The sequence below is a fragment of the Dipodomys spectabilis genome, unplaced genomic scaffold (genome assembly GCF_019054845.1).
Source record: "Dipodomys spectabilis isolate Male_0828 unplaced genomic scaffold, ASM1905484v1 ptg000094l, whole genome shotgun sequence".
In the NCBI taxonomy this organism is placed as follows: domain Eukaryota; kingdom Metazoa; phylum Chordata; class Mammalia; order Rodentia; family Heteromyidae; genus Dipodomys; species Dipodomys spectabilis.
In genome coordinates, this window is record NW_024870771.1 from 14,675,339 (window position 1) to 14,699,413 (window position 24,075).

At 45.3% G+C, this 24,075-nt stretch overlaps 1 protein-coding gene across 1 annotated transcript in view; it reads left to right on the plus strand.

Annotated features, from left to right (window-relative positions):
• Nucleotides 1–2,531: 2,531 nt before the first annotated feature.
• Tfcp2l1 (transcription factor CP2 like 1) overlaps nt 2,532–24,075 on the plus strand; it is a 61,274-nt gene continuing 39,730 nt past the window's right edge. Inside the window, exons 1-2 of the mRNA XM_042685168.1 lie at nt 2,532–2,692; nt 6,461–6,612. Of these exons, the coding sequence (XP_042541102.1) occupies nt 2,631–2,692; nt 6,461–6,612 (214 nt within the window). The 5' untranslated portion in view covers nt 2,532–2,630. The remainder of the gene's footprint in view (nt 2,693–6,460; nt 6,613–24,075) is intronic.

Genomic DNA, 24,075 nt, shown 5'->3' on the forward strand with positions numbered 1-24,075 from the left:
TCAGAGCCTAGGTGCTGTCCCTGAGCTTTTTTTTCTTTTTTTGTACAAAGCTAGTGCCCTATCACTTGAGCCACAGCTCCACTTCTATCTTTTTTTTTTTTCTTTTGATAGTTAGGTGGAGATAAGAGTCTCATGGATTTTCCTGCCTGGACTGACTTCAAACTGCACACCTTAGATCTCAGCCTCCTGATTAGCTAGGATTATAGTCATGAACTACTAATGCCCAGGAAACCACACACTGTTTTGTTTCTTTCTTTCTTTTTTTTTACATGCTATGAAAGAATAAATCAATTAGGATCTACATGTCCCTTCCCTAGCATCTTGGCCTAGCAGGCTGAAACTTGTTGCAAAAGAGAAATTGTTTCAGAACAGCTTGTTTCTGCCCTCACTAATCCCAGCTAGCTTCCATAGCCTTCCTGTCACCCTACCGAAAGAGTCTGCAGGGGGAACCTGATTAGGAATTGACAACTAATCAGAATGTTGTGGGATCCAACCAATAAGGTGTTACCTTCTAAAACACCTAATTATAAATAGGGGCAGCCAATCAGGGCACTGCCTATGGTATACAAAGCCCTAGATCCAGGGCCAATAAGAAGACACAGAGGTATTAGTGGAGATAGAGACACAGAGATTGCCACCTGGAGAAGAGAATGGCTGGATCCTCCACTGTTCTGGACTTGATTTACGAAACTCCTGACAATTGAACCTGCAGAGGCCATAGTAGTTTTTCAGCATTGTCAGCAGAGATGGGCATAGTAGTCATTGGAAAGTAGACCACCCCAACCTAGTGTGGTCTCCAGGCTGCTCTGGGCTTTGGAGGCTCCTGCTAGAGGTGATGGCAGTTGAAAGACACTCAGAGTGAGGGGAATAGGTCCAGCTCTGTTCGGGGGAGCTGGCAGCCAGGAATCTCGGTCTCCAGGGGGCTCATTCCATTAGTTTCTTGGGACAGGATGCTGGCCTCCCAGGGCCCAGGCCCTGAGCATCACAATGGGGGACTAGACAGCATTTTGGCTCTGCACCCCACAGAACTCCACAGAAAATCCTTCCTAACTGCTTTCCTGACAGGACCCTTTCCAAAAAGCAAATCATAAATCTATCCCCCCCCCCCTCCCCCCCGGCTTTTTTATTTTTCTCCTTTTTCTTGTGTCAGTACTGAGGCATAAACTCAGGGCCTTGCACTCTTGCTTGGCTTTTTCGCTGATGCTCTACCACTTAAGCCACAACCCACTTAAGCCACAACTCCACTTTCAAGTCTTTTGGCAGTTGATTGAAGGTAAGAGTCTCATGGACTTTCTTGTCTGGGCTGGCTTCAAACTTTCTCCTGAGTAGCTAGGTTTACAGGTGTGAGCCACCTCCTACGGCCTCCTTTTTGGGTCCGGTCGTGGGGCCTGAACTCTGGGCCTGGGTGCTGTCCCTCAGCTCTTCAGCTCAAGGCTAGCACTCTACTATTTGAGCCACAATGACACTTCCGGCTTTTTTCTTTTTGCTTATGTGGTGCTGAGGAATCAAACCCAGGGCCTCAGGCATGCAAGGCAAGCGCTCTACCACTGAGCCACCTTCCCAGCCCCCGGTCTCCTACTTTTATCTCTTTTTTTTTTTTGGTCCTGGGGCTTGAACTCTGGGCTGTCTCCTACTTTCAATCTCCCATCCAGGTGTGCCTCAATGCCTTCTAGATGCTTCCTCCACATCGACCAGGCCTCAGCTTAACCCACCTCCCCCAGGAAGTTTTCTCTGATTGTACCCCTCCCTGTGTTTCTCTCTCTCTCTCTCTCTCTCTCTCTCTCTCTCCTTCCTCCCTCCCTCCCTTGCCAGTTGTGAGTTCGAGGTTGGTTCTTTGCCTTTTTTTTTTTTTGTCGGTCATGGATCTTGAACTCTGGGCGTGGGCACTGACCCTCAGCTCTTCAACTCAAGGCGAGTGCTCTACTACTTGAGCCACAGCGCCACTTCCGGCTTTCTGGTGATTCATCGGAGATAAGAGTCTCACTGACTTTCCTGTCCAGGCTGGCTTTGAACCGCGATCCTCAGATCTCAGCCTCCTGAGTAGCTAGGATGACAGGCATGACCCATGGGCAGCGCGCCCTGCCTTCTTAGTTGACATTGCAGGGGAGATGGACAACCAGTACACAGGTAAAACTTAAAAGATGACACAACAAGTATTTAGCGTCAGGGAAATGTAAGAATAAGGCAAAGGGACGGGAGCGTGCCCGGGTCCCCCACACATCCTGGGGGAGTGCCTGGATTCCCAGCCACCCCAGCCACTCCCAGCCACCGATCAGCTGTGGGGACCCCGCGGGGGCTGAGTGGGGAACAGAGCCGAGGGTCCGCTGGGCTTCACTGTGGGGGTCCAGGGCGAGGGCCCGACGCAGCCCCCCCGCGCGCCGCGCGCCCTCGGGTCCTGCGCCCTGGAGGGCGCTCGCTCCCGGGAAGGCGCGGGTCGCCTGCCGCCGCGCAGCCGGCAGGGTGCGAGGGGCGGTCCGCCTAGGCTCCGCCCCCGGGCCGCTCGGGGATAAATGCGGCGGTCGGTCGGACGGTACCGGTTCGGTGCGCGGCTTTCTGGTGGCGGAGAGCGGCCGGCGCTCCGCGTGTTCGCTCGCTGCCGCGCCGCGCTGGGCGCGCCCGGGGCTCCAGCCATGCTTTTCTGGCACACGCAGCCCGAGCACTACAACCAGCACAACTCCGGCAGCTACCTGCGGTAAGGCCACCTGCGGGCCCGCCCGACCTGCGGTGGGACATCCCGGGCTTGAAGGCCGCTCTCCTTCCTCTTGGGGGACGGGAGGTCCGCAGAGGCTCAGGCACGCCGAGCCCCGTGGGGCCCGACGGGCTCGCGAAGCCGGGGGAGTCCGCCCGGGGGATGGGGGACGTGGGGACCCCTCCCCAGGACCCGCCGCGGACGCGGGACGCACCTGCTGGCCGCCAGGCCCCCGGCCGCGCCTCTCCCTCCCCGCTGGTGTCCCAAAGTCAAGGAAACTTCTCCGGTCGGTCTGTCGCGGGCCAGTCCCGGGCCGTTAGTTCCCTCGCTCTTGGCTCCTGCGGGCCGAGGCCCCTCTCGGAGCCGCACACCTTCTCCAGCGCCCGCGGCAGGCCCGCGGCCGGGCGCCCGAGCCGCAGCCTCGCCGGGGTCGGGGCGCCCGCTCCCCACCCCGGGCCGCGCGTGCTGGCCATCCTCCCGGGCTCTTCGCGGGGCGAAGGAAGTCGGCCACTTGGCAGAGTTCCCCGCAGCCCCCCGACAGGAAATAGGACCCCGGTGTGCCTCTGGGTCCGGAGGGTTGTTGTTGTTTCTCGGTGGTGAGGCGGGCTGGGTGCTAATGGCAGGCATGTCACTTTCTCAGCTCGCCAGAACCAGCTTCAGCCTGTTTTTATTTCCAGTCCTGGTCACAGTTTATTAAATGTGCCTAATTTAACCCAAAGGGCACTTGACACGGGCTGAGGAAAAGGGAACCCGGAGGCAGAAAGCTTCTCCGGGGCCCCAGCCCGGCCCCCCAGCAAGCCAGAGCTACTGACCTTAGCTGCTCACTTGGGCGCCCAGAAACTCCCACTTCAATTTAACAGCGCAGGTTATTTGTAGTTCTGGCTTCTGACAGGCATTTGTCTGGAAGTCTTCATCCAAGGCATCCCCCTTCCAGAAAGCAGCTCTGAGAAGGAAGGGCCGACTTGACTTTACTGCTTTTATTCAGAGTGGTGGGATATGCCCAAAGCCTTGGGTCTGAGGATGGGGGGGGGTCCCTGTTGCTGGGGGCTGCTGCTGTGGGGTGGCCAAGCCCACGGGGAGCATGTTAAATCTCTGTAGCCTGCTCACAGAGACGGCTTCAACCCAGGATGTTTTAGTGGGTTGCACATTACAAGTTGAGTTGTAGTGCTGTCTAGGGTTTGGTTGGTTAATTCTTCAGTGTCACGTCCTATCTTATAAACGAGTCTGAAGGTGACCTTGAGGTGAAGGTGTTGTAAAACTTCCTGGCTACCTGAGCCGTCATTCCAACAGGGAGGAGTTTTTGTTCATTTGAGAGGTCCAGCCTTGACGTCTGGGGCTGAGATAGACATTTGTTTGTGGAATACTAACTTTTAGGATTTGGGTATATTGTGTGTGTGTGGGGGGGCTGTAAGGCCATCCTAATTTCTGGGGTGACTTGGGGGAAACCAGGGGTAAGCAGATCCCATGCTATTTCAATTTCACCACTCTGAAGTTGGGAGTTTGCCTTCATATAGTTTGACCGCAGTGAAGGCTAAGGCAGAGGTCAGAGCATATGCACCCCCCCCCCCCACCAAAGAGAGCAGGTATTGTTCTTCCGTGTGTGTGTGTGTGTGTGTGTGTATGTGTATGTGTGTTGGCACTGGCGCTTGAACTTAGGGCCTGGGCAACGTCCCTTAGCTTTTTATGCTCAACGCTAGCACTCTGCCACTTGAGCCAGAGTTCTACTTCTGGCTTTTTGGTGGTTAATTGGAGATAAGAGTCTTATTGACTTTCCTGACAGGCTGGTTTTGAACCTTGATTCTCAGATCTCAGCCTCCTGAGTAGCTAGAATTATATGCCACTAGTGCTTGGCTTTTTCTTTTTTCCTTTTTTGCAGTACTGGGGATGAACTTGGGCTTCATGCATCCTAAAGTGCACTATTGTTGAGCAAGTGCTCTTTGTTTTTCTGTATTTTTATTTTTGACCATCTCTACCCTCCACAGAACTTCTGCAAGTTGTCTGACCTCACTAGAATAGTGGCCTTTACCCTCTTATTCTCCTTTCTGTTTGATGTTCTGGTGACTTTTATTTCTTGGCAAATAAGGATGCCAAGCTTAAAACAAGTTACCGTTGAGTGATGGGTCTTAACTTTTTTTTTTTTTAATTTAAAGGCTGTAGCACATGGATTATTAACTTAACATGGTCTGGGAAAACATGAAATTATACAACTCTCAGGTGAGCAGGACTGCCTGCTTCTCCCCGTATTCCTAGATAACCACCTAGGCTGGAAAAAGGAAAAAGGAAGGTGTCCTATGTGCAGGTAAAGTCAGGTCAGCTCTGTGCCCTCTGTCCTCTTTGGGCAGCAAGTAGTGGCAGGAAAGCTTGCTTAGGAAAGATTGGCCAGGTGTGTCCAAAGCCAAGTTTTGCTTCTGAGAATTGATTAGAAGTCTTGGGGTGTGTGCTGGGTCTGTGTTTCATAGACACTCGTTTATGATGTGGAAGGAACAAATTGTACCTGTGACTGTTTATGTGGTCAAGTGGGGTCAGCTGGTCTTATTCATAATTGGAACCCATGAAGGGTGGAGGGTTATCAAGATAGGGCATGGCGTTTTTTTGGCACCCGTTTCTGTGGCACACAGAGATCTCTCCTGCTTGTAGGCCGCTCATGTTCTCAAGAATTTCCTTGTCCTTTTGGAGGGTGCTCTTCTGAAATCCTACCTACCTGGAAGATCTCTTGGGTTCCAGGAGTTTGATTCCAGTCTGGTCAATAAAGTGAGACCAGATTGCTTTTGTCCAAAAATGTAGAAACAAGGTCCTTAGTCACTAGCTGTCAGAAGGCTGATGTTTTGGCTGCTGTGGGAGATTTATTTATTTATTACTGGTACTGGGACTTGAATTCAGAGCCTCAGGTTCTTGCTTGACTTTCTTGCTTTCCCCTCCCCCCTCCCAACTAGGTCCTTTGCCAATTGAGCCATACCTCCACTTCCAGTGTTTTGCTGGTTAATTGTAGGTAAGTCTCAAGGGTGTGTCTATCTAGGCTAACTTCAAACCTGGATCCTCAGTTCTCAGCCTTCTGAGTAGCTCAGTGTGTGTCACTAGGACTCATTGGGAGCTCTATTTAGAGGTAGACTGAAAGAATCATTGGGCATTTCAGATTTTCCATTTGAATTAGGAAACTGATTGAAAGTAAGGTTCTTCTTTCTTTTGTGTTTGAGGAGGTCACTATGATTCTTAAAACAAGGCCTACAGTCCAAAAGGATGGAGGGGTGTCTCCATTTGGGTGGGTGAAGCTAATGATTTCGTCATTTGTATAGTTTACTGAGCTTTCAGGCTGGTCTGAGAAGGGGGTTGGTAAGTGGAAGTTGATTAAAAAATAGCAGTTTGTCAGATTATTATACTAAAATCAAGTTTCAGTGAGGCCCTGGGTACCATCCCCTGTGCTGAGGGGAGATGGAGAAGGTAGTGAGGATGAAGCCAGTTGATTCTAAAGGTCACTTCCTTGCAGCTCCTTGTGTCACTTGGAGGATTTGTGAGAGGTAACATTGACTTCTTGTCTCCTCCACGATGGATAGAAGGCCCTGAGCAATGCCAGTATCCTGATGTAGTATTCACCGTGTTTGAAGCATGTGGCATGCCTGTAATTCTAGGGTCAGAAGTGAAGCTGGCCTGTTGTCATAAGCTCTGTCCAGTCACCTTTGTACTGTGGTCTGTGTCCATTTGTCCAGCTCTGCTCTGGCTTTGTACAGGGGTTCCTATGGCCTGCTCCTGACCGTTGCTTCTTGTGTGTTGCAGTGATGTGCTCGCTCTGCCCATCTTCAAGCAGGAGGAGCCCCAGCTGTCCCCGGAGAACGGGGCCCGTCTGCCTCCACTGCAGTATGTGCTGTGTGCTGCTACGTCCCCAGCCGTGAAGCTGCATGAAGAGACCCTGACCTACCTCAACCAAGGTAGTGGCCTCAGACTATGGGAACCAAGGAACCAAGGGGTGGGAGCGACATTTAAAGCAGTGAGGAGTGGCTAGGAAAAAGCACTTTGGTTTCAATCATTAAGATGTGAATGGGTAAGGCAGGCTGGCCAAGAAATGGAGCTTTGTTGTCAGCCACTGTCCCATTCCCCTTGCTAGCTGTGCAGCCTTTCTGAGCGAACCTATGTGAGTTAATCTGAAAAATGAAACCAAGGACAGCTGGGAACTGGGGTGTAGACCTACAGTCCCAGCTACTTGGAAGGCTAAGACAAAAGGATCTCTGAGTCTTAGAGCCCTGGGCTAGCCAGGAAACCTAGTGTGATCCCCCAACTTTAACCAAAACTTAAAAAAAAAAATATGAAGCCAGGTGCTGATGGCTCATGCCTAAAATCCTAGCTATTCAAGAGGCTGAGATCTGAGGATTGCGGTTCAAAGCCAGCCCTGGAAGAAAAGTCCATGAGATTTTCCTCCAGGTGTGGCTTATATGTCACATTGAGAGAAGAAAGCCAAGTAAGAGAAGGGGTCCTAAACCTTTGTTTTTGTGTACAAAATGAGAAGTCTAATTTGTTAGGTTTAAAAGTGTGGAGGTAAATGGAATGTTCGGGATGGTAGTGATGTGCAATGGCAAATACCTTTTTTTTGCTTGCTTGCTTGCTTATTTATTTCTGAGATTCAGGCTTACTTGTTGCTCAAGCTGGCCTCAAACTTGTGTTTCTCCTGCCTTAGCCCCCTAAGTGCTAGAATTATAGGCAGTCCCTAGTTCCTTTGTCAGACACTTGTGTGGTGTTGTGTTTTGTTTTCTGTCATGATAATGTATATGGTTAGCAGGTTTTGTCACCCCCTTGTGCACCCCCAGAATCAAGCGCATGTGTTTGTTGCCTCTCTGCTTTTAGATAGGAAAGTCTAGTGGGTGTGAAGTCTGGGTGCAATTTAGGTGAAGCTGGTCTGAGTTTTGGAATTTCCTTATGTGCTGCCTTCTCTAGAGCACTGGGGAACAGTGGAGGGTGGAGGCCCATCATTCCTTCTGGCTCTTCTGTGGACACATTACAGCCCGGGGGCTCTGGCTGCCTCCCATTGTATGTAAATGGTGAGGGGAAGGCAAAGCTTGTCCCTAAGGGCACCCAGTGGCCTCCTGTTGTACTTGGGTTTTCCCTCTACTGCTAGCTCTACTGTTGAGCCACACCTTCATGCCCAGCTTTTGACTTGTTGATTGTAGACAAGAATCTCATGGGTTTGCCTGCCCAGATTGGCTTGAACCCCTCAATGCTAACATCTCAGTCTCCTGATTAGCTAGGATTAGAGATATGTGCCAAAGGTGTGTGACTTCCCCAACTTTGAGCCGTTTCTTCTCTCTTTGGGTCTCTGCTTTCTTCTTTCTTTGGGTTGCTGCTTTCTTGTATAAATTTAGAAAGATGGAATTATATGACACCTACATAGTTCAGTGATCTCAATATGCTCCTTGCTCTTAGCCACATCCATAGTGTTGGGAGTCTGTTTGGCCACTAGATTAGGGCATTGAGCATCTGCCCCTCCCCTGAACTATGGGGTATTTGGTTGTTTGCTGTGCCCCTCCCCCACTTGCTGACACTTCTGGAAGTGTCTGCATACTAGAGTTGAAAGAGTGTTCTCTTGTTCAGTATAGATGTTAGAAGGTAAAGAGTGACCCCCACAGTGTCATCGGTCTGTGTCATTGTGGTACACTTTAGCTATTAAGAAAAATTCTTGTTTATTTATTTATTGGTGCTGGGGCCGAAACCCAGGGTCTCCCAATACTAGATCAGTACTCTGCCACAGAACTACACCCTCAGCTCTAGATATTTTTAAAGTTATATTTTCCTGATTGTTAATGGCATACATGTTCATTACAGAAAATTTAGAGCATTTAGAAAAGTAGAAGGAAGAAAAGTCAAAGAAAAATCTAATTAAAATGGCCTCTAGCTTCACTACTAATCTAATTTTTACATATTTGTATAGACATAAAATTATGATCATGTCCTGTTTTGTTTTTTACTTACAATCTTGTGAACTTTTCTCATGTCATTAAAAAAAATCTTTGGGGACTTTGATGTTTGTAATGGCTGCATAGAATTAACTTCTTTACATTTTGTCACTTTGGGCAGTTTCCTGTTGTGGACAGGCAACTTCCAGTTATTGGGAATTATACACCAAATACTCTGGGTTAGAATTCTTTGTCTGAAATCTTGGGTATTATTGGTGTATGTACCTACTAAGTGGAAGGACTGTACTGAAGGATTTGAACTCAAGTCTTGATATGGGTTGTTGGTCACATTGCCTTTTCAGAAGAATTTCCAGTGTCTATTCTTCTTTGTATACTTTTCTCTCAGTACTGGGTATTGTTTTCATCTGATTAGTGAACTATAGAATTTCATCTTGGGGCTGGGAAGGTGGCTCAGTGGTAGAGCGCTTGCCTTGCATGCCTGAGGTCCTGGGTTCGATTCCTCAGCACCACATAAGCAAAAAGAAAAAAAAGCCAGAAGTGGCGTTGTGGCTCAAGTGGTAGAGCACTAGCCTTGAGCTGAAGAGCTGAGGGACAGTGCCCAGACCCAGAGCAACAGGCCCCACGACCGGACCCCCCCCACCCAAAAAAAAAAAAAGAATTTCATCTTAAGCTAGCACTTATGATTAGTATTGTAGTTGAGTATTTTAAAATGTTTATTGATCCTCCTTGTTTCTTTTTAATTGTGTCATTTGCAAACTTATCAATTAAAGATAATATCATTTATAAAGATCGCCAGCTTTTAAAATTTTGGTGCTTGTTGTTAGCTTGAACTCAGAGCATGGGCAGGGGCACTGTCCCCGAGCTCTTTTGCTCAAGGCTGGTGCTCTACCACTTGAGCCACAGCTTCACTTCCAGCTTTTTTGGCAGTCAATTGGAGATAAGAGTCTCATGGACTTTACTGCCTGAGTTGGCTTTGAACTGCTGTTGTTAGATCTTAGCCTCCTGAATAGCTAGGATTACAGTGCTTGGTGATCGTTGAGTTTTTTTTTTCCCCTATGGGGCAAATTGTCTTTATCGTGGTCTATAATCTTTATGAGTTCTATGAGTTTTGACAATACAGTTATTTCTTCCACTTTGGGTGATAATGTACATTCCTTTCCTTTTCAGTTTTTAACTGCTGATTGTTTAAGTCTATTGTCATAACTGAATGTATGGTATGGGATACATGGCATGAGTTTTCTTCTGGTGCTGGTTGTTGAACTCCATACCTTGAGCTTGCTAAGAAAGTTGTCTTATGGAACTACACCCCCAAGGCAGTGACTTTTCTTTTTTTTATTTTCTCTATAGAAGTTTATTTACTTTGTTTTGAAGCAGGGCCTCACCATTTTACCAAGCCCACCTCCACCTCTTCATCCTCCTACTTCAATGTCCTGAGTTTACGGGCCTGTATTTCCTTATCTGCCCATTTATTCTTATGAATCAGTTTTACAACTATTCAGACTCCTTTCTATTTTTGTTTTTATTTTGTTTTTCCCTAGTATTGGGGCTTGAACTTAGGGCCTGGGCACTGTCCCTGAGCTTTATTTTGTCATTGAGCCACACCTCTACTTTGAGCATTTTTGGTGGTTAATTGGAGGTGAGTGTCACTTTCCTGCCTGGGCTGCCTTTTAACTTCTATCCTCAGATCTCAGCCTCTTGAGTAGCTAAGATTATAGACATCAGCCAGTGGTGCCTTGTATGTTTTTGAGTTTTTATTTAAGCATTGATGAAGTCATATGATAAGGTTGCACAATTTGTTATTATATTTATAAAGCATTTCTACTTTTAGGCAAGTATCTTAAGCATTTAAAATGTTGGTATTTCACTGTTTCCTCTTGCTAGGTAGGACAGAATGTTTTCATCTTTGAAATATATATGTAATTATATTACCATTTTATTTTTAGTTGAATAGAAGCCTTGTAAGAGCTGGGCTGTATCCTGTGTGTGTGTGTGTGTGTGTGTGTGTGTGTGTGTGTATGTGTGTGTGTGTGTGTGTGTGTGTGTGTGTGTCTGTCTGTCTGTCTGTCTGGGGCTTGAACTAAGGGCTGGAGCTCTGTCCCTGAGATTTTATACTCGAGGCAGGTGCTTGAGTAAACACTTGAGCCACAAATCCACTCCTGGCCTTTTGGTGGTTAATTGGAAATAAGAGTCTTACAGACTTTCTTGACTGGATTGGCTTAGATTTGAGATCCTCAGATCTCAGCCACCTGAGTAACTAGGATTACAGGCTTGAGCAACAGGCCCTAGGCTATATCTTATCTTTTTAACATCTTATCTCAAGCATTAAATTTATCAATATAGGAAGTATTCTGAGACTATCCAGAAAAGTTTAAAAAGAGGAGTGATTTTTTTCCCCTGTATTTTCCCCCACCTCCATTCTTTCTTTTGCTATTTCCAGTAAAAGCTGTATTGTATACCTTTCTTGTGATAAATAGATTGGGATCCAATTTTAAAAGTAGTTTTGAGCCAGTCCTGGCAGTACACACCTATAATCTCAGCTACTATAATCCTAGCTACTCTGGAGGATGAGATCTGAAGATTGCTGTTAAGTCTCTGAGACTCTTATCTCCAATAAACTACCAAAAGCCAGAAATGGTTCTGTGTGTGTGTGTGTGTATGTGTATATGTGTTTGAATTAGTCTCAGGGACTTTTCTTCTTGGGCTGGCTTCGAACCTCAATCTCATATCTTAGCTTCTTGAGTAACTAGGATATACAGATGTGAGCCACTGAAACCTGGCTGGTGGCTGCTTTTAAAAACCTTTAAAAAACAAAGTATATCCTCTTCCTCTGGTGGTGAAGAGCGTTTTTAGGGAGTGGAGAGCTCTTAAATGAAGATTTGCAAATTCTAGGACAACTTCTCTGTCTTGTGTCCAAAGGTCATATGGACAGATCTTACCCGTAGGCTGGAGACTGTGGGCAGCCTCAGCAGGCAATTCAGGACTGGAGATAAGATACGAGATATGGCTTTCAGGAACCTCTTACTGTGGAGATAGTCTTGGTATTTTCCACCAAAACAATGCTTGAGTCTTTAATAGAGTAAGGAATGATTCCAGGAGTTTTGCTTTCTCATTCATTCACAAAAATAACAGGATGTGTGTGTGTGTGTGTGTGTGAGATGCATGATTCAGTGCCAAGAGAAAAAAAGCTGCTTTCAAAGGCAAGAATAGGGTGAAGCCTGGTGCATCCTCCCACATTTATCTCAGGAGCCCCAAGTGCTCCAAGGGGTACAGGGCTTGGAGAAGTAGAGCAGGTAACCGGCTGAACCAACGGAAAGCCACTCCAGATCCTCGCAGCCTGCCAGCCTTATCAATGAGGCTCTTATCTCTAATTAAGCTGGGAAATGAATTCTTACAAAGTGTGTGTCGCTCTGCGTAGAAAGTGAGGTAGTATCTGTAGAAGACACTTGGAAAGTATCCAGATTTTTTGACAGTATGATTAATAAAGAAGAAATACTTCTGTAATTGTATTTTAGAAGTTAACCAAGTCATGGGGTTGGATTTTTCTTTTTTTAATAGTTTTTCCTCTTTTTGTTCGTGTTTGTTTCCTCATGCCGAGATGAGTGAGATTGGCTCTAGGACCAAGAATGACACCTCTTAAGACGGAATGGTGTCATTTTGGGACAGATTAAAAACCAACAGACCTGCTTATCTTCTCTTTTTGCACTAGGCACAGCCAGGTAATAGGCATAACCCTGGACAGAATCTGCATGTTGTTAAAATTCCACTTAAAAATATGATTAGGGAGAATGAACAAAGAGACAACATCGTATTCATAACCTGATTTATGAAATTGTAACCCTTTTGTACAACAACTTAATAACAATTAAAAATAATACAAATTAAAATCTGATCAAACTGTAATCCTGCCTATTCGAGAGGCTGAGATTTGAGAATTGCTGTTCAAAGCCAACCAGGTGAAATTCATGAGGTTCTTAGCTCCAATTTATTGGCAAAAAGCCAGAAGTAGAGGTATGGCTCAAGTGGTGGAGTACTAGCCTTGAGCTTTAAATGCTAAGGGACAACTCCCGGGTCAGAGTTAAAGTCCCAAGAATGGCACACACACAAAATGTGATCAAGCCTCAATCAGTAGTAGCCCAAGGCTATCTCAATACTTGTCTGAAGTCTAAGCACTTGAAGAGGCAGGAAGTTTGTAGTTCAAGGCTAGTCTGAACTAGCTTGTTTTCTTTTTTCTTACAAAAAGCATTGGAACTCTTCACATGATGAACATCTTTAGGGTGATATATCTGTGTTTAGCACTATAGAATTTATGTAGGAGTCCCTGATTCCCTGTCTCTGTCTCTTCTGTCCGTGTCTATGTGTGTCTTTCTGACTCTGACGCTCTGACTTTCTGACTCTCTCTCCGACTCTCTCTCTTTCTCTTCCACCTTCTTCAGAATCAAACCCAGAGTCTTTGCATGCAAGGCTGTGTCACTAACTGGACCCTATCCCTCATGTTCTTTTTTGAGAATACTGAGTATTGTCCTGTTGCTATTTTTCCGATGGCAATCTGAAAGGTAAGGTCCTTTCCCCTTGCCAGGCTAGAGAGTGGGTGAACTGTGGGAGAAAATGCCTGACTTCTTGGAAGAGAGGAGTCCTCCTTCCTTTCGTTTTCTGTCTGCTTTTCCTGGCAGGCAGGGTTCTACAGGATCCCATCTGTCTTCTAGAACTATGGTATAGCTCTAAGAATGGTGGTTGGGACTGGTGTGGGCAGCCAGGAGAGTCATAAAGGAATGTAGCCAGGAGAAAAATGTCCCATAGGTAGATACTCAATAACCAATTGCTCCAACCCTGTCTCCACCCCTCCACCCCTGTCTTTACTGGAGACAGATAAGAGCTCTAGGCCCTAAAGCCTGTCTTTCTGCTTATAAAATGACAGATGCAGCTGTTTTCACTAGCTTTCCTGGTTGATCACCTAATCACTAGGATCTTGGGTTTCCTGTCTTCTGTACCATCAGGCCAGTTTCACTTTGGAGAAGATTTTTGCCTGGAGAATTAAGTGAACAACAACTGTCCAGCAAACTGAGAGTGCCTGGTTACATTTTTCCTTCTTCCCAATTATATCAGTGACTTTGAATTTAAAGAATGAGGCAAAGGATTAGTCACTTTGTTTGTTATCTTTTCCCCTGAAGCTGAAGTTTTCATTCCAGATTAATTTTTAGCCTGCAGGTTGAGAATATAAAACCAAAGGACCCTGAAGTACATGGCTTTTAAAGAATTGTTTCCCTTCTCATTCTTTTTCGTTTTTTCTAATTTTTTTTTATTGTAAAGATGCTGTACAGAGGGATTACAGTTACATCAGTAAGGTAATGAGTACATTTCTTGTGGGGCGTTGTTACTCCCTCCTTTGTTTTTCTCCCACAATCCCTTCTATTCCCTTCCCTACCTCCCCCATTCCTCCTTCCTTTAGGAAACTTTGATAGTCCTGCCTTCTAGATTTTTCTTAGTCATACTTTAACCAATATGTGACTAGTTATCAGGAATATATACATACTAACACACATACATATATTTAAAGTATGTGCATGACTTCTTAAAATTTAATTTTATTGTCAAGGTGATGTACAGAGCGATTACAGATGCATAAGAAAAGGTGAATGACTTTTTAAGAAAAATGAGCACACACTCCTCCTCTTCTAATATAAGCATATATTTTGAGGGCTATCTAAAATCCACAACTTTTTGCCAGGCACCTGTGGCACACACTTGTAATCCTAGGTACTCAGGAATCTGAGATCTGAGAATCGCAATTCAAAGTCAGCCTGATCAAGAAAGTCTGTAAAACCCTGTGCTGGCCTTTAATCCTAGCTACCCAGAAGGCTGAGATATGAGGATTGTGGTTAAAGCCAGCTAGGGCCTGGGCTAAACTAAACTACAAAAAAAAAGCCATAAGTAGAGCTGTGGCTCAAGTGGTACAGCACCAGCCTTGAGAAAAAATCTCAGGGCCAGGGCCCAAGCCCTGAGTTCAAGTCCTGGGACTAGCATACACACAAAAAAAGAGAGACAAAGAAGTTTTTTCTCAAATCTCAACTCTCCATGTAAGTCTGTGAGTTTAGAGTTGAACTAATAAAAATATTGTTAGCTTGGGATATAGTGGTCATTGATTGTTTTGTTTATTTTCTTTTGTTCAATTATATTTGAATAGATATAAATGCACATATGCATGTATGTAATGCAACATCATAGGGATGGGACCCAAGGCTAAACACCAACTTAAAATTTTTTTGATTGTAAAGATACTGTACAGAGAGGTTACAGTTACATGAGTAAGGTAATGTATACATTTCCTACTGAGCATTGTTACCCCCTCCTTTGTTTTTCCCCCCCCCGACTATCCCTTCCCTCCCCACCTTCCCAACTCCTCCTTTCCCTCTCACCCTGAAGTTGTAAAGTTCCTTTTCAACATAGAGTCTTGTACATCTATCTCATTGTTGTTACAGTGGGTCTGCCTATATCCTTGTTTCAGCATTTTGTTATTTCCCTTCCCCTCACCAAATTAGAAAAAAATGTATATGCAAGATGCAGGGCACCAGAATCAAATACAGTGAAAATACAGGGGTTATACCATGGGGGAAGAACATAAAAAGAAACAACAACAAAAAATCATGTAGTACATTAAAAACAACAGCAACAAAGAAAAAAACCACTTGTGTCCCTATCTTGGGGCTCATTTTGCTTAGCATCATCTTATATGGTCATATGTACATAGCTTTATCCTAGAACTTATTTCAAATAAGGGAAACCATGATACGTATGTTTCTTTGGGTCTGGCTTACTTCATTTAATATGTTTTCCAAGTCTTTCCATTTCCTAACAAATGGGGCAATGTCATTCTTTCTGATGGAGACATAGAATTCCATTGTATATATATATACCACATTTTCTTGATTCATTTATCTATTGAGGGGCATATGGGATGGTTCCATATCTTAGCTATGGTAAATAATGCTGCTATGCTGGTAGCTTTTGTATGGCCTTGTTTGTGATCATTTGTGATCCCATAAGTGGAATTGCTGGGTGAGGAACCTCTTCTTTCCTAAGTGGTTGAACAAGTTTACACTCCCACCAACAATGCAGTAGGGTTTCCTTTTGGCCACATATCCTCCAGCATCTGTTATTATTAGATCTCTTGATTATAGCCATTCTAACTGGGATGAGGTGGAATCTCAATGTTGTTTTGATTTATATTTCTTTTATGGCCAGAGAGGTTGAGCATTTCTTCATGTGTCTATTGGCCATTCTTATTTCCTCTTCAGAGTCTCTTTAAGTCTTTAGCCCACTTATTAATCAAACAGTTATTTCTTTGAGAATCAACTTTTTTGTATGTATGCTGGTACTTTTTTTGAACTGGGTATGCGATCTTAAGAATTATGTTATACGTCCCATGGTTTCCCTTATTTGCAATATCTAGTATATGTATGAGTCAAGCGGAAAAGGTCAGATAATGCGATGTCAGGAAAATGAACCCTTAGATATGTATTTTAATGTTTTTTTCTTTCATGCATGTGTTTCTAACGCATTTATAAGATTATCTCTTTGTTGCTTTGTATGTCCCTCCCCCACAGTATAACCCCTGCTTTCACTATATTTGATGTCAGTATAACTTGTGGAGGAGATGGGGAAAAACCAGTTGTTTAAGGATACAGGTGGACCTGTTGCAACAATGAGAAGTACAAGTTGTCATGTCCAAAACGAGCTTTACAACGTCGGTGGGGGGGGAAGGGGGGGGAAGGAGAAGGATTGGGATTGGGGGGGAGGGGGGAGGCTGGGAAGAGATGTGAAGGGTAAACCAAAGGAGGAGGCTGCAATGCTTGGTAAGAAATGTACGCATTATCCTGCCCATGTAATTGTAACCCCTCTGTACAGTATGTTCACAAATAAAATAAAATTAAATTAAAAAAAAAAGAATTATGTTAAAACCTTCTATAGTCTAGAAATACTTAAAAGGAAAAGCAGCCAAAAGATTTCCCATCCATATTGAAGTGTATTGTAAAGTCAAGGACCAGCTGGGCTTATCCAAGCTGAAATGAACCCCATCCTTGCTGGGCCCCACTAACCATCAGTAGTTGTGTGAGTGGGGTGGCAGGCAGATGCTAGGTTCAGTATAATTCACTCTGTACAAATGGGACCCTGATATTTCTTTTTTTTTTTTTTTTTTAGTATAAAACTCTATATGTCTTTTATTTTATTTTTTCTTTTCTTTTTTTTTTATTGTAAAGATACTATACAGAGGGTTACAGTTACATGAGTGAGGTAATGAGTACACTTCCTCTTGAACATTGTTACCCCCTCCATTGTTTTCCCCCTACCATCCCCTCCCTCCCTCCCTTCCCCGAGGTTCTTTTTTTTTTTTTTTGATTGTGATTAAGTGATTACATAATTTCAAAGTCACAAGTTCATTCTAACTTCCCTGGAGCAAATTGTCTACCACAGTCTGTAATATATAACAGTGTTCACATGTTATATACCATATTTGTGATCAGCAGCATGGGGATATTTAGTAGTGGTTCAACTAGATGAGCAGGAGTTCTTTGTTTCTTAAGTCCTGTTAGTTTTGTCGTATCACCTAACATTTTGGATTTAGCATCCACTTCTCAGGGAGACCATGTACCGTTTGTCTCTTCGTTCTTGGCTTACCTCGCTCAACATGATTCCTTCTAGCTCCATCCATTTCCCTGCAAATGCCATTATTTTGTCATTTCTAATGGCTGCATAATATTCCATTGTGTATAGATACCACAATTTTTGGATCCATTCATCTGTGGTGGGGCATCTAGGTTGTTTCCATATCCTAGCTATTGCGAACAGTGCTGCAATAAACATGGAGGTGCACGTGTCCTTGTATATGGGACCCTGATATTTCAAGGCCATCCCACTTAAGGGCCTGGTACATCAGAGGGTCTCAAAGGGTACAGTCACTCAGCTGCTACCTTTGGCTGTTTTTCAGAGGTGTTTGTTGAAAGGAGCAGGAAGGAAGGTCAGGTGGGGAGCCCCCACTTTGCTCTTTGTAGACTGGGCTCCTGGACCTTGATTAGAATGGATGCTTGAGCCTGGTGCCTGGTGGCTCACGCCTGTAATCCTAGCTACTCAAGAGTCTGAGATCTGAGGATCGTGGTTCAACACCAACCCGGGCAAGAAAGTCCATGAGACTCTTTACTAGAAAACGAGAAATGGCACGGTGGCTCAAGTGGTAGAGCGCTAGCCTTGCACACAAAGATCTCAGAGACAGTGTCCAGGCCCTGAGTTCAAGGCCCACAGCCAACAAAAAAAAAAAAAGAAGGGAAATGTTTCTGTGGCTCAAGTGGTAGAGCACTCGCCTTGAGCTGAAGAGCTCAGGGACAGCGCCCAGGCCCAGAGTTCAGGCCCCATGTCCTAAAAAAAAAATGGCTGCTTGGAGGGACAAGAGGAGGCTACCCTGAGCAAAGAGGGTGTTTTGAGTTTTACATCAGAATAAGCTACTCTAGGGGCTGGGAAGGTGGCTTAGTGGTAGAGAGCTTGCTTCACATACATGAGGCCCTGGGTTCGATTCCTCAGCACCACATAAATAGAAAAAGCTGGAAGTGGCGCTGTGGCTCAAGTGGTAGAGCACTAACCAAGAGCTCAAGAGCTGAGGGACAGTGCCCAGGCCTAGAGTTCAAGCCCCATGAAGAAAAGAAAAGCCACTCTACACAAGAAGCTACCGTGATGGTCCCAATCCCCTCTTTATCCCAGAGAGAGAGGGAGGAAAAGAATTAAGTTGCATGTTCTGCCTGTGCAGTGTGCTTGGGGTCTGCTGGTATGTGCCTAGGGACCTCCGCCCCTGGCCCAGGGCTGGACAAGTTTGGAGCTGGAAGAGACTACAGAAGACAAGAGATGCCCCTTTGTGATAGTTAAGAATGGATTCTGTCCCTTTAAGAGTCCTCATGGAATGTTCTTCCTGTGGACCCATTCTGGAGAGAACCCCATTGCTTGTGTTAGAGGCTAGAGCTGGGCAGCTGTATTCTTCCTGCTTTCTGGTTTGTTTTTCTCTTTCCTTTTTGGGGGTTGTTGTATGTGGTCCAGCCTGGGGCTTGAACTCAGGGCATCATACTCTCATTTGTTTGTTTCTCTCAAGGCTGGTGCTCTACCGTTTGAGCCATACTTCTACTTAGGGCTTTTCAGTGGAGATAAAAGTCTCCTGAAATTTCCTGCCTGTGCTGATTTTTATCCTCAGATCTCAGCCTTCTGGGTAGCTAGGATTACAGGTGTGAGCCACCAGTATCTGATGTATTCCCTTTCACCTCCTCCTCCTCCTTCTCTGTCTTCTTTTCTTCTGACACAGGGCCTTGATACATTGCAGTCACATCTAGCCTTGAACTACAGATCCTCCTGCCTCAGTCTCCCAAGGGCTAGGGATTGTAGGCTTGTACCCCACACCTGCAAGGCACCGTGTTTCACACAGGCATAGGCCTTTGAGAACTTTGATGTCCGTATCTTCCAACCTCTTCTAACTGATGGGACACCCAAAGTCTGGAGGCTCATGTGTAGTTGGTTTCTGGCTAACTCTGGAAGTGCAGTCCTGTTTTCTCGGGATTGGTTTTGGCATGATGTCTCCCACATGTGGTCCCTGCCACATTTGAACTGAGAGAGGCAGGTGTCTGTGGTCAGCCAGCAGTGATTAGTTCTCATGGGGGCAGAAATGCCTGGGTCATGCAAGGAAGGTGTGAGCTCCACCCGGTGTGACTCTGGGCTTTGCAGATTAAGGACCAACCTTGTGTCCATCCAGGAAGGAACTAGGGTGGTGTATCTGGATGGGGGAGGGGGGCTGACCTCCTCTGTCGTTCTTCAATCTGTGACTGGGCCTAACAATTCCCATGGGGTGCTTAGAGGAGGATGAGTCCTCCTAAATGGAGGGAACAACCACAGGAGCTCTAGGAACTGAGTGGACAGGATTAGATTCCTGAAATATGTGGGCCAGTGGGAACCAAAGATAGCATCTTTACTTAGCTTGCTATTCAGAATGTCTAGGACCAGCATTTCAGAGAACTCATTGGAAATGCAGAGGCTTGGGACTGTGGCCAGACAACTCATTTAGAACCTGCCTCTTACCAGGTTGGGATGAGTATATTAAAACTAGAGAAGCATGCTCAAGCATTCCTACACTACTCCCACTTGATAGGAGAGGAAACCAAGACCCTCAAGTGTATGATTCCATGTTCACTGGTATATCCAACTAAAAATACTGCACCATCACTACAACTCCCTTTGGAACATCTTTTCCTTCCTAAAAGAAACTCACAGCCATTAGCTGTCAATCTTCAAATTCTTCCTTTCTTTCCTTAAGCCCTGGGTTATCATCAATCTCTTTTTAAGTTTTCCTCTTCTACATATTTCATACTCGTGGTGCAATGCTGATGGTGGGCTTTGGTGACTGGTTTCACTCAGCATGGTACTTTCTAGGATCCTCCATATAAACCACACATTAAGAACTTCTTTATTCGGAGGTACTGCTTTATTTAATCATCTTTTATCTTAGCCAAAGATAGTTGAATTGTTCAGTGTTTTTGGCTCTCAGGAACCATGCTTCCTGTGCAAATTCTGGTATGGAGCGGTGTTGTCACTTTCTCTTGGGGCTCTTTGTAAGAGTGGAATTGCTGGGTCAAATGGTGAGCATGCCTAACTTTTTGAGGATCTGCCAGACTGTTTTCTAGAGCCACTGCCTATTGTACAGTTCATATTCACCAGTCATGGTGGGAAGGCCCCTTTGTCCGCTTTTACTACTTGTTATTTATTAGTCATGGACGTTGGTGAGCTCTGCTGGTGGCTACTACTAGCCTCCTATTGCTTATACCCTAGCAGAGCTGGAGACTCCACCTGTAATAGAGCCTCAAACCAAAGGCTCATGCATACCCTTCTGTTCTCCACTGGGGATATGCCTTATGCTGTCTCTGCCACCAGCTTCCTTGCCTTGTAGCCAGAGGGCAGACTGCAAACCCACCTTTTCTTGAGCATACAAGCCCTTATCTCCTCAGACAGACCAGCTCTCCCTGGTTTCTTGCTTTCCCAGGGAGGGAATTCTTGGCCTAGCCTGGCCATTGACTCAGCTGGCCCGGGTATAGCTTAGCTGGGCTCTTCTTCCCTCTGAAGTCAGGGGCTGGGGAACCTTTTTCAAAGAGTGTGCTTAGTTTCTGTTGGAGGGTTGGTCCCTGAATTCCCCGAGTGCATCCTTAGGTACTCACACCTCTGGGTACAATGATGAAGAGGAGGCCCTATTAGCCTTAGCAGTAACTGCCCCCAGAAAGTTCTGTGTCCAGAGGCTGAGAGAGAAAATGGGGATTCCCAAGGTAGGCAGGTAGTAGTGAGTCACTTTACATGAGCCAGTGTAAGGTGAGCCCTGGGGTGGATCTTGTTCCCTCCTCTGAACCTTGCTGAAGGGGTCGGGTGGCAGGTGGCAGTCTGGGGCTGCCCCTAGCCTGGCACAGGGTCCTCCTTGCCTTTACCAAGTCCCCAAGTCCAATGGACCCTTGTGGCTGGGCAGAGAGGAAGAGAGGGGTATCTGCTGGCAAGTTACCCTTCTACTTATCTTAGAGACTTTGTTTCCCACTCTGTTTTCTGACCTTTGTCCCACCAACATACATGGTAGCTCCTTCTTTTTGATTTTGTGTTTCTTCTCTTTAATATATATTTTTATTGTAAAGATACTGTGCAGAGGGGTTGCAGTTACATGAGTAATGAGTACATTTCCTATCGAATATTGTTACCCCTCCTTTGTTTTTCCCCTATCTACTATTCCTTCCCTACCCACCTACCCAAATCCTCTCCCCCCCAACCCCAGTTGTAACAGTCGTTTTTAACAGTGTCTTGTACATCTCATTGTTACAATGGGTCAACCTGTATCCTTATTTCAGTATTTTAGTTATTAGAAAAATGTATACACAAGATGCAGGGCACCAGAATCAAATACAGTGAAAACAGGGATTATACCAAGGGGTAAGAACATACAAAAGAAATTAAAAAAATAAAATAGTACATTAAAAACAACAGTGACAAAGAAAAATACAATGGAATTCTATGCCTCCATCAGAAAGAATGACACTGCCCCATTTGTGAGGAAATGGGAAGACTTGGAAAAAAATTATATTAAGCGAAGTAAACCAGACCCAAAGAAACATAGGTCCCATGGTTTCCCTTATTTGCAATAACTAGTATATGTTAAATAGTATAAATAGTATATGTATAGGACAAGCAGAAAAGGTCAAAGCTATGTACATATGACCATATAAGATGATGCTAAGTGAAATGAACCCCAAGATAGGGACACAAGAGGTTTTATCTTTTTTGCTGTTGTTTTTAATGTACTTATAATTGACTTTGTGTTTCTAAAATTTATTTATTTATTATCAAATTAATGCACTTACTGGATGAAAAATAACAGTGATAGCAAATGGCTAAGTTCCACTTGTGCCCCTGGGTGCCCAGTTTCTCTCAGAGACTAATGCTATCTCTGTTGCTCATGTATGTTTTCTTCCTTCTTTCCTTCCTTCCTTCCTTCCTTCCTTCCTTCCTTCCTTCCTTCCTTCCTTCCTTCCTTCCTTCCTTCCTTCCTTCCTTCCTTCCTTCCTTCCTCCCTTCCTCCCTCCCTCCCTCCCTCCCTGCCTCTCCTTCTCTCTCTTTCTCTCTCTCTCTTTCTCCTTCCTTCCTTCCTTCCTTCCTTCCTTCCTTCCTTCCTTCCTTCCTTCCTTCCTTCCTTCCTTCCTTCCTTCCTTCTTTCTTTCTTTCTTTCTTTCTTTCTTTCTTTTTCTTTCTTTTTCTTTCTTTCTTTCTCTTTTGGTCCGTGTCAGACCTCCATCAATTTCTATCTGCATCCATTGGTAAATCTTCAGTACTGCTGCATTTCCCTTTTGGGTGATTTTTCTATTTATTTCTGCTTTTTTTTAAGCACTATTTGGAATACTATGGTAATAAGAGTTTCTCTCCCATGAATTTACTTATTCACTTAGTTGTATCAGTGTAAATTTGTGGTACTTATTTTATCTTGTGTATTATCAGCCAGTCGCTTTGTTGCTTATGTTGTTGAGGGGTGACTACTGGCTGGCTTCTCTTCACCTCTCCTTTTATCTGAGCACACCCTGGGTTCCCCTGCCTGCGGGGTGCTCTGGAAACACCCCTTCCAGAAGCAGCCAGGACATGGTTTACTTTTTTTTTTTTTGGTCATAGGGCTGACCTCATGGCCTGGGTGCTGTCCCTGAGCTTTTTCTGCTCAAGGCTAGCACTCTACCACTTTGAGCCACAGTGCCACTTTGGGTTTTCTGGTGGTTAATTGGAGATAAGAGTCTCACAATTTTTCTGCCTGGGCTGGTTTTGAACCACAATCCTCAGATTTTAGCTTCTGAGTAGCTAGGATTACAGGTGTGAGCCACCAGTTTACCTTTTTTTTTTGACACACATACAAGATTTTTCTGCGGATCTGCTTGTGTGCCAGGCAGACTGCCCAGACCATGGCATTTGAAAGCCGGAAGAAGGTGAAATGCCAGTAGGCAATGGTCCGTCAGGATTACGGCTTAGGTCTGTAGGTAGCAGAGCCTTTCCCCTTGCAGGACATTAAGTGTGAGTGCTCTATGTTACACTATGGACACTTGTATAATGCTGAACCTATGAAGGTGAACAAACTGTACATGGCAGGCACTATAGGTACAGTATTGTGTTTTCTGCCTCTGTTATTCTTATAGGACTGTTGGCATCCTGTCCTCTATTCTCTGGGGGTAATGATGGCCTCTACTATGTTTTATGTGGCATTAATTACCTAAGCCAGCAACTGTTGGAAAGTAAACAGCTTGTAAATCTTGGCTGGCCTGTGCAATTGCCTCCTGTTCTTGGGAACACTATGAGGTGGGCAGGAGGCCCGGCTCTGGGTTCTGCCCATTGGCAGAGTCACTGGGCTTAGTGGGCACAGCCCAAGACGAGGCCAGCTGGGGTGGGCTGCTCTGGGCAGTGCTGTGGTGGCTGCAGCTGACCTTTGGAAGATAATGTGCCCTGTCTCAGGGCACCTTTCAGCAGGCTGCCTTCTGCCTCTGAGGCCTTGGACCACAGGGCTCAGGTGTGGAGATACTGTGAAGACGGTGGGAGGAAGTCCTTCAGCGCAGTCTGGTGGCTAGCAGGTGGGGATGGCTCAGTAAGGAGGATGTGGGCATGGCCATCGGCTGAGTCATGTCCTATGCCAGCTTGCAGGTGTGGCATTTCAGTGCTCACAGCAGTCCTGCCTTCTCTGATAGCGACATGCCGATAAGGTAGGAGCTCTGCCATTTGAGCCACACTTCCGTTTTAGAATTTTTGGTCATTAATTGGGAATCAAGAGTCTCATGGACTTTCCTAGCTGGGCTGGCTTTATACCAGGATCCTTGGATCTCAGACTCCTGAGTAGCTAGGATTTATAGGCATGAACCAGAGCCTGGCACAGCTCATTTCTCCTTTAACTCTAAAGCAACACAATTA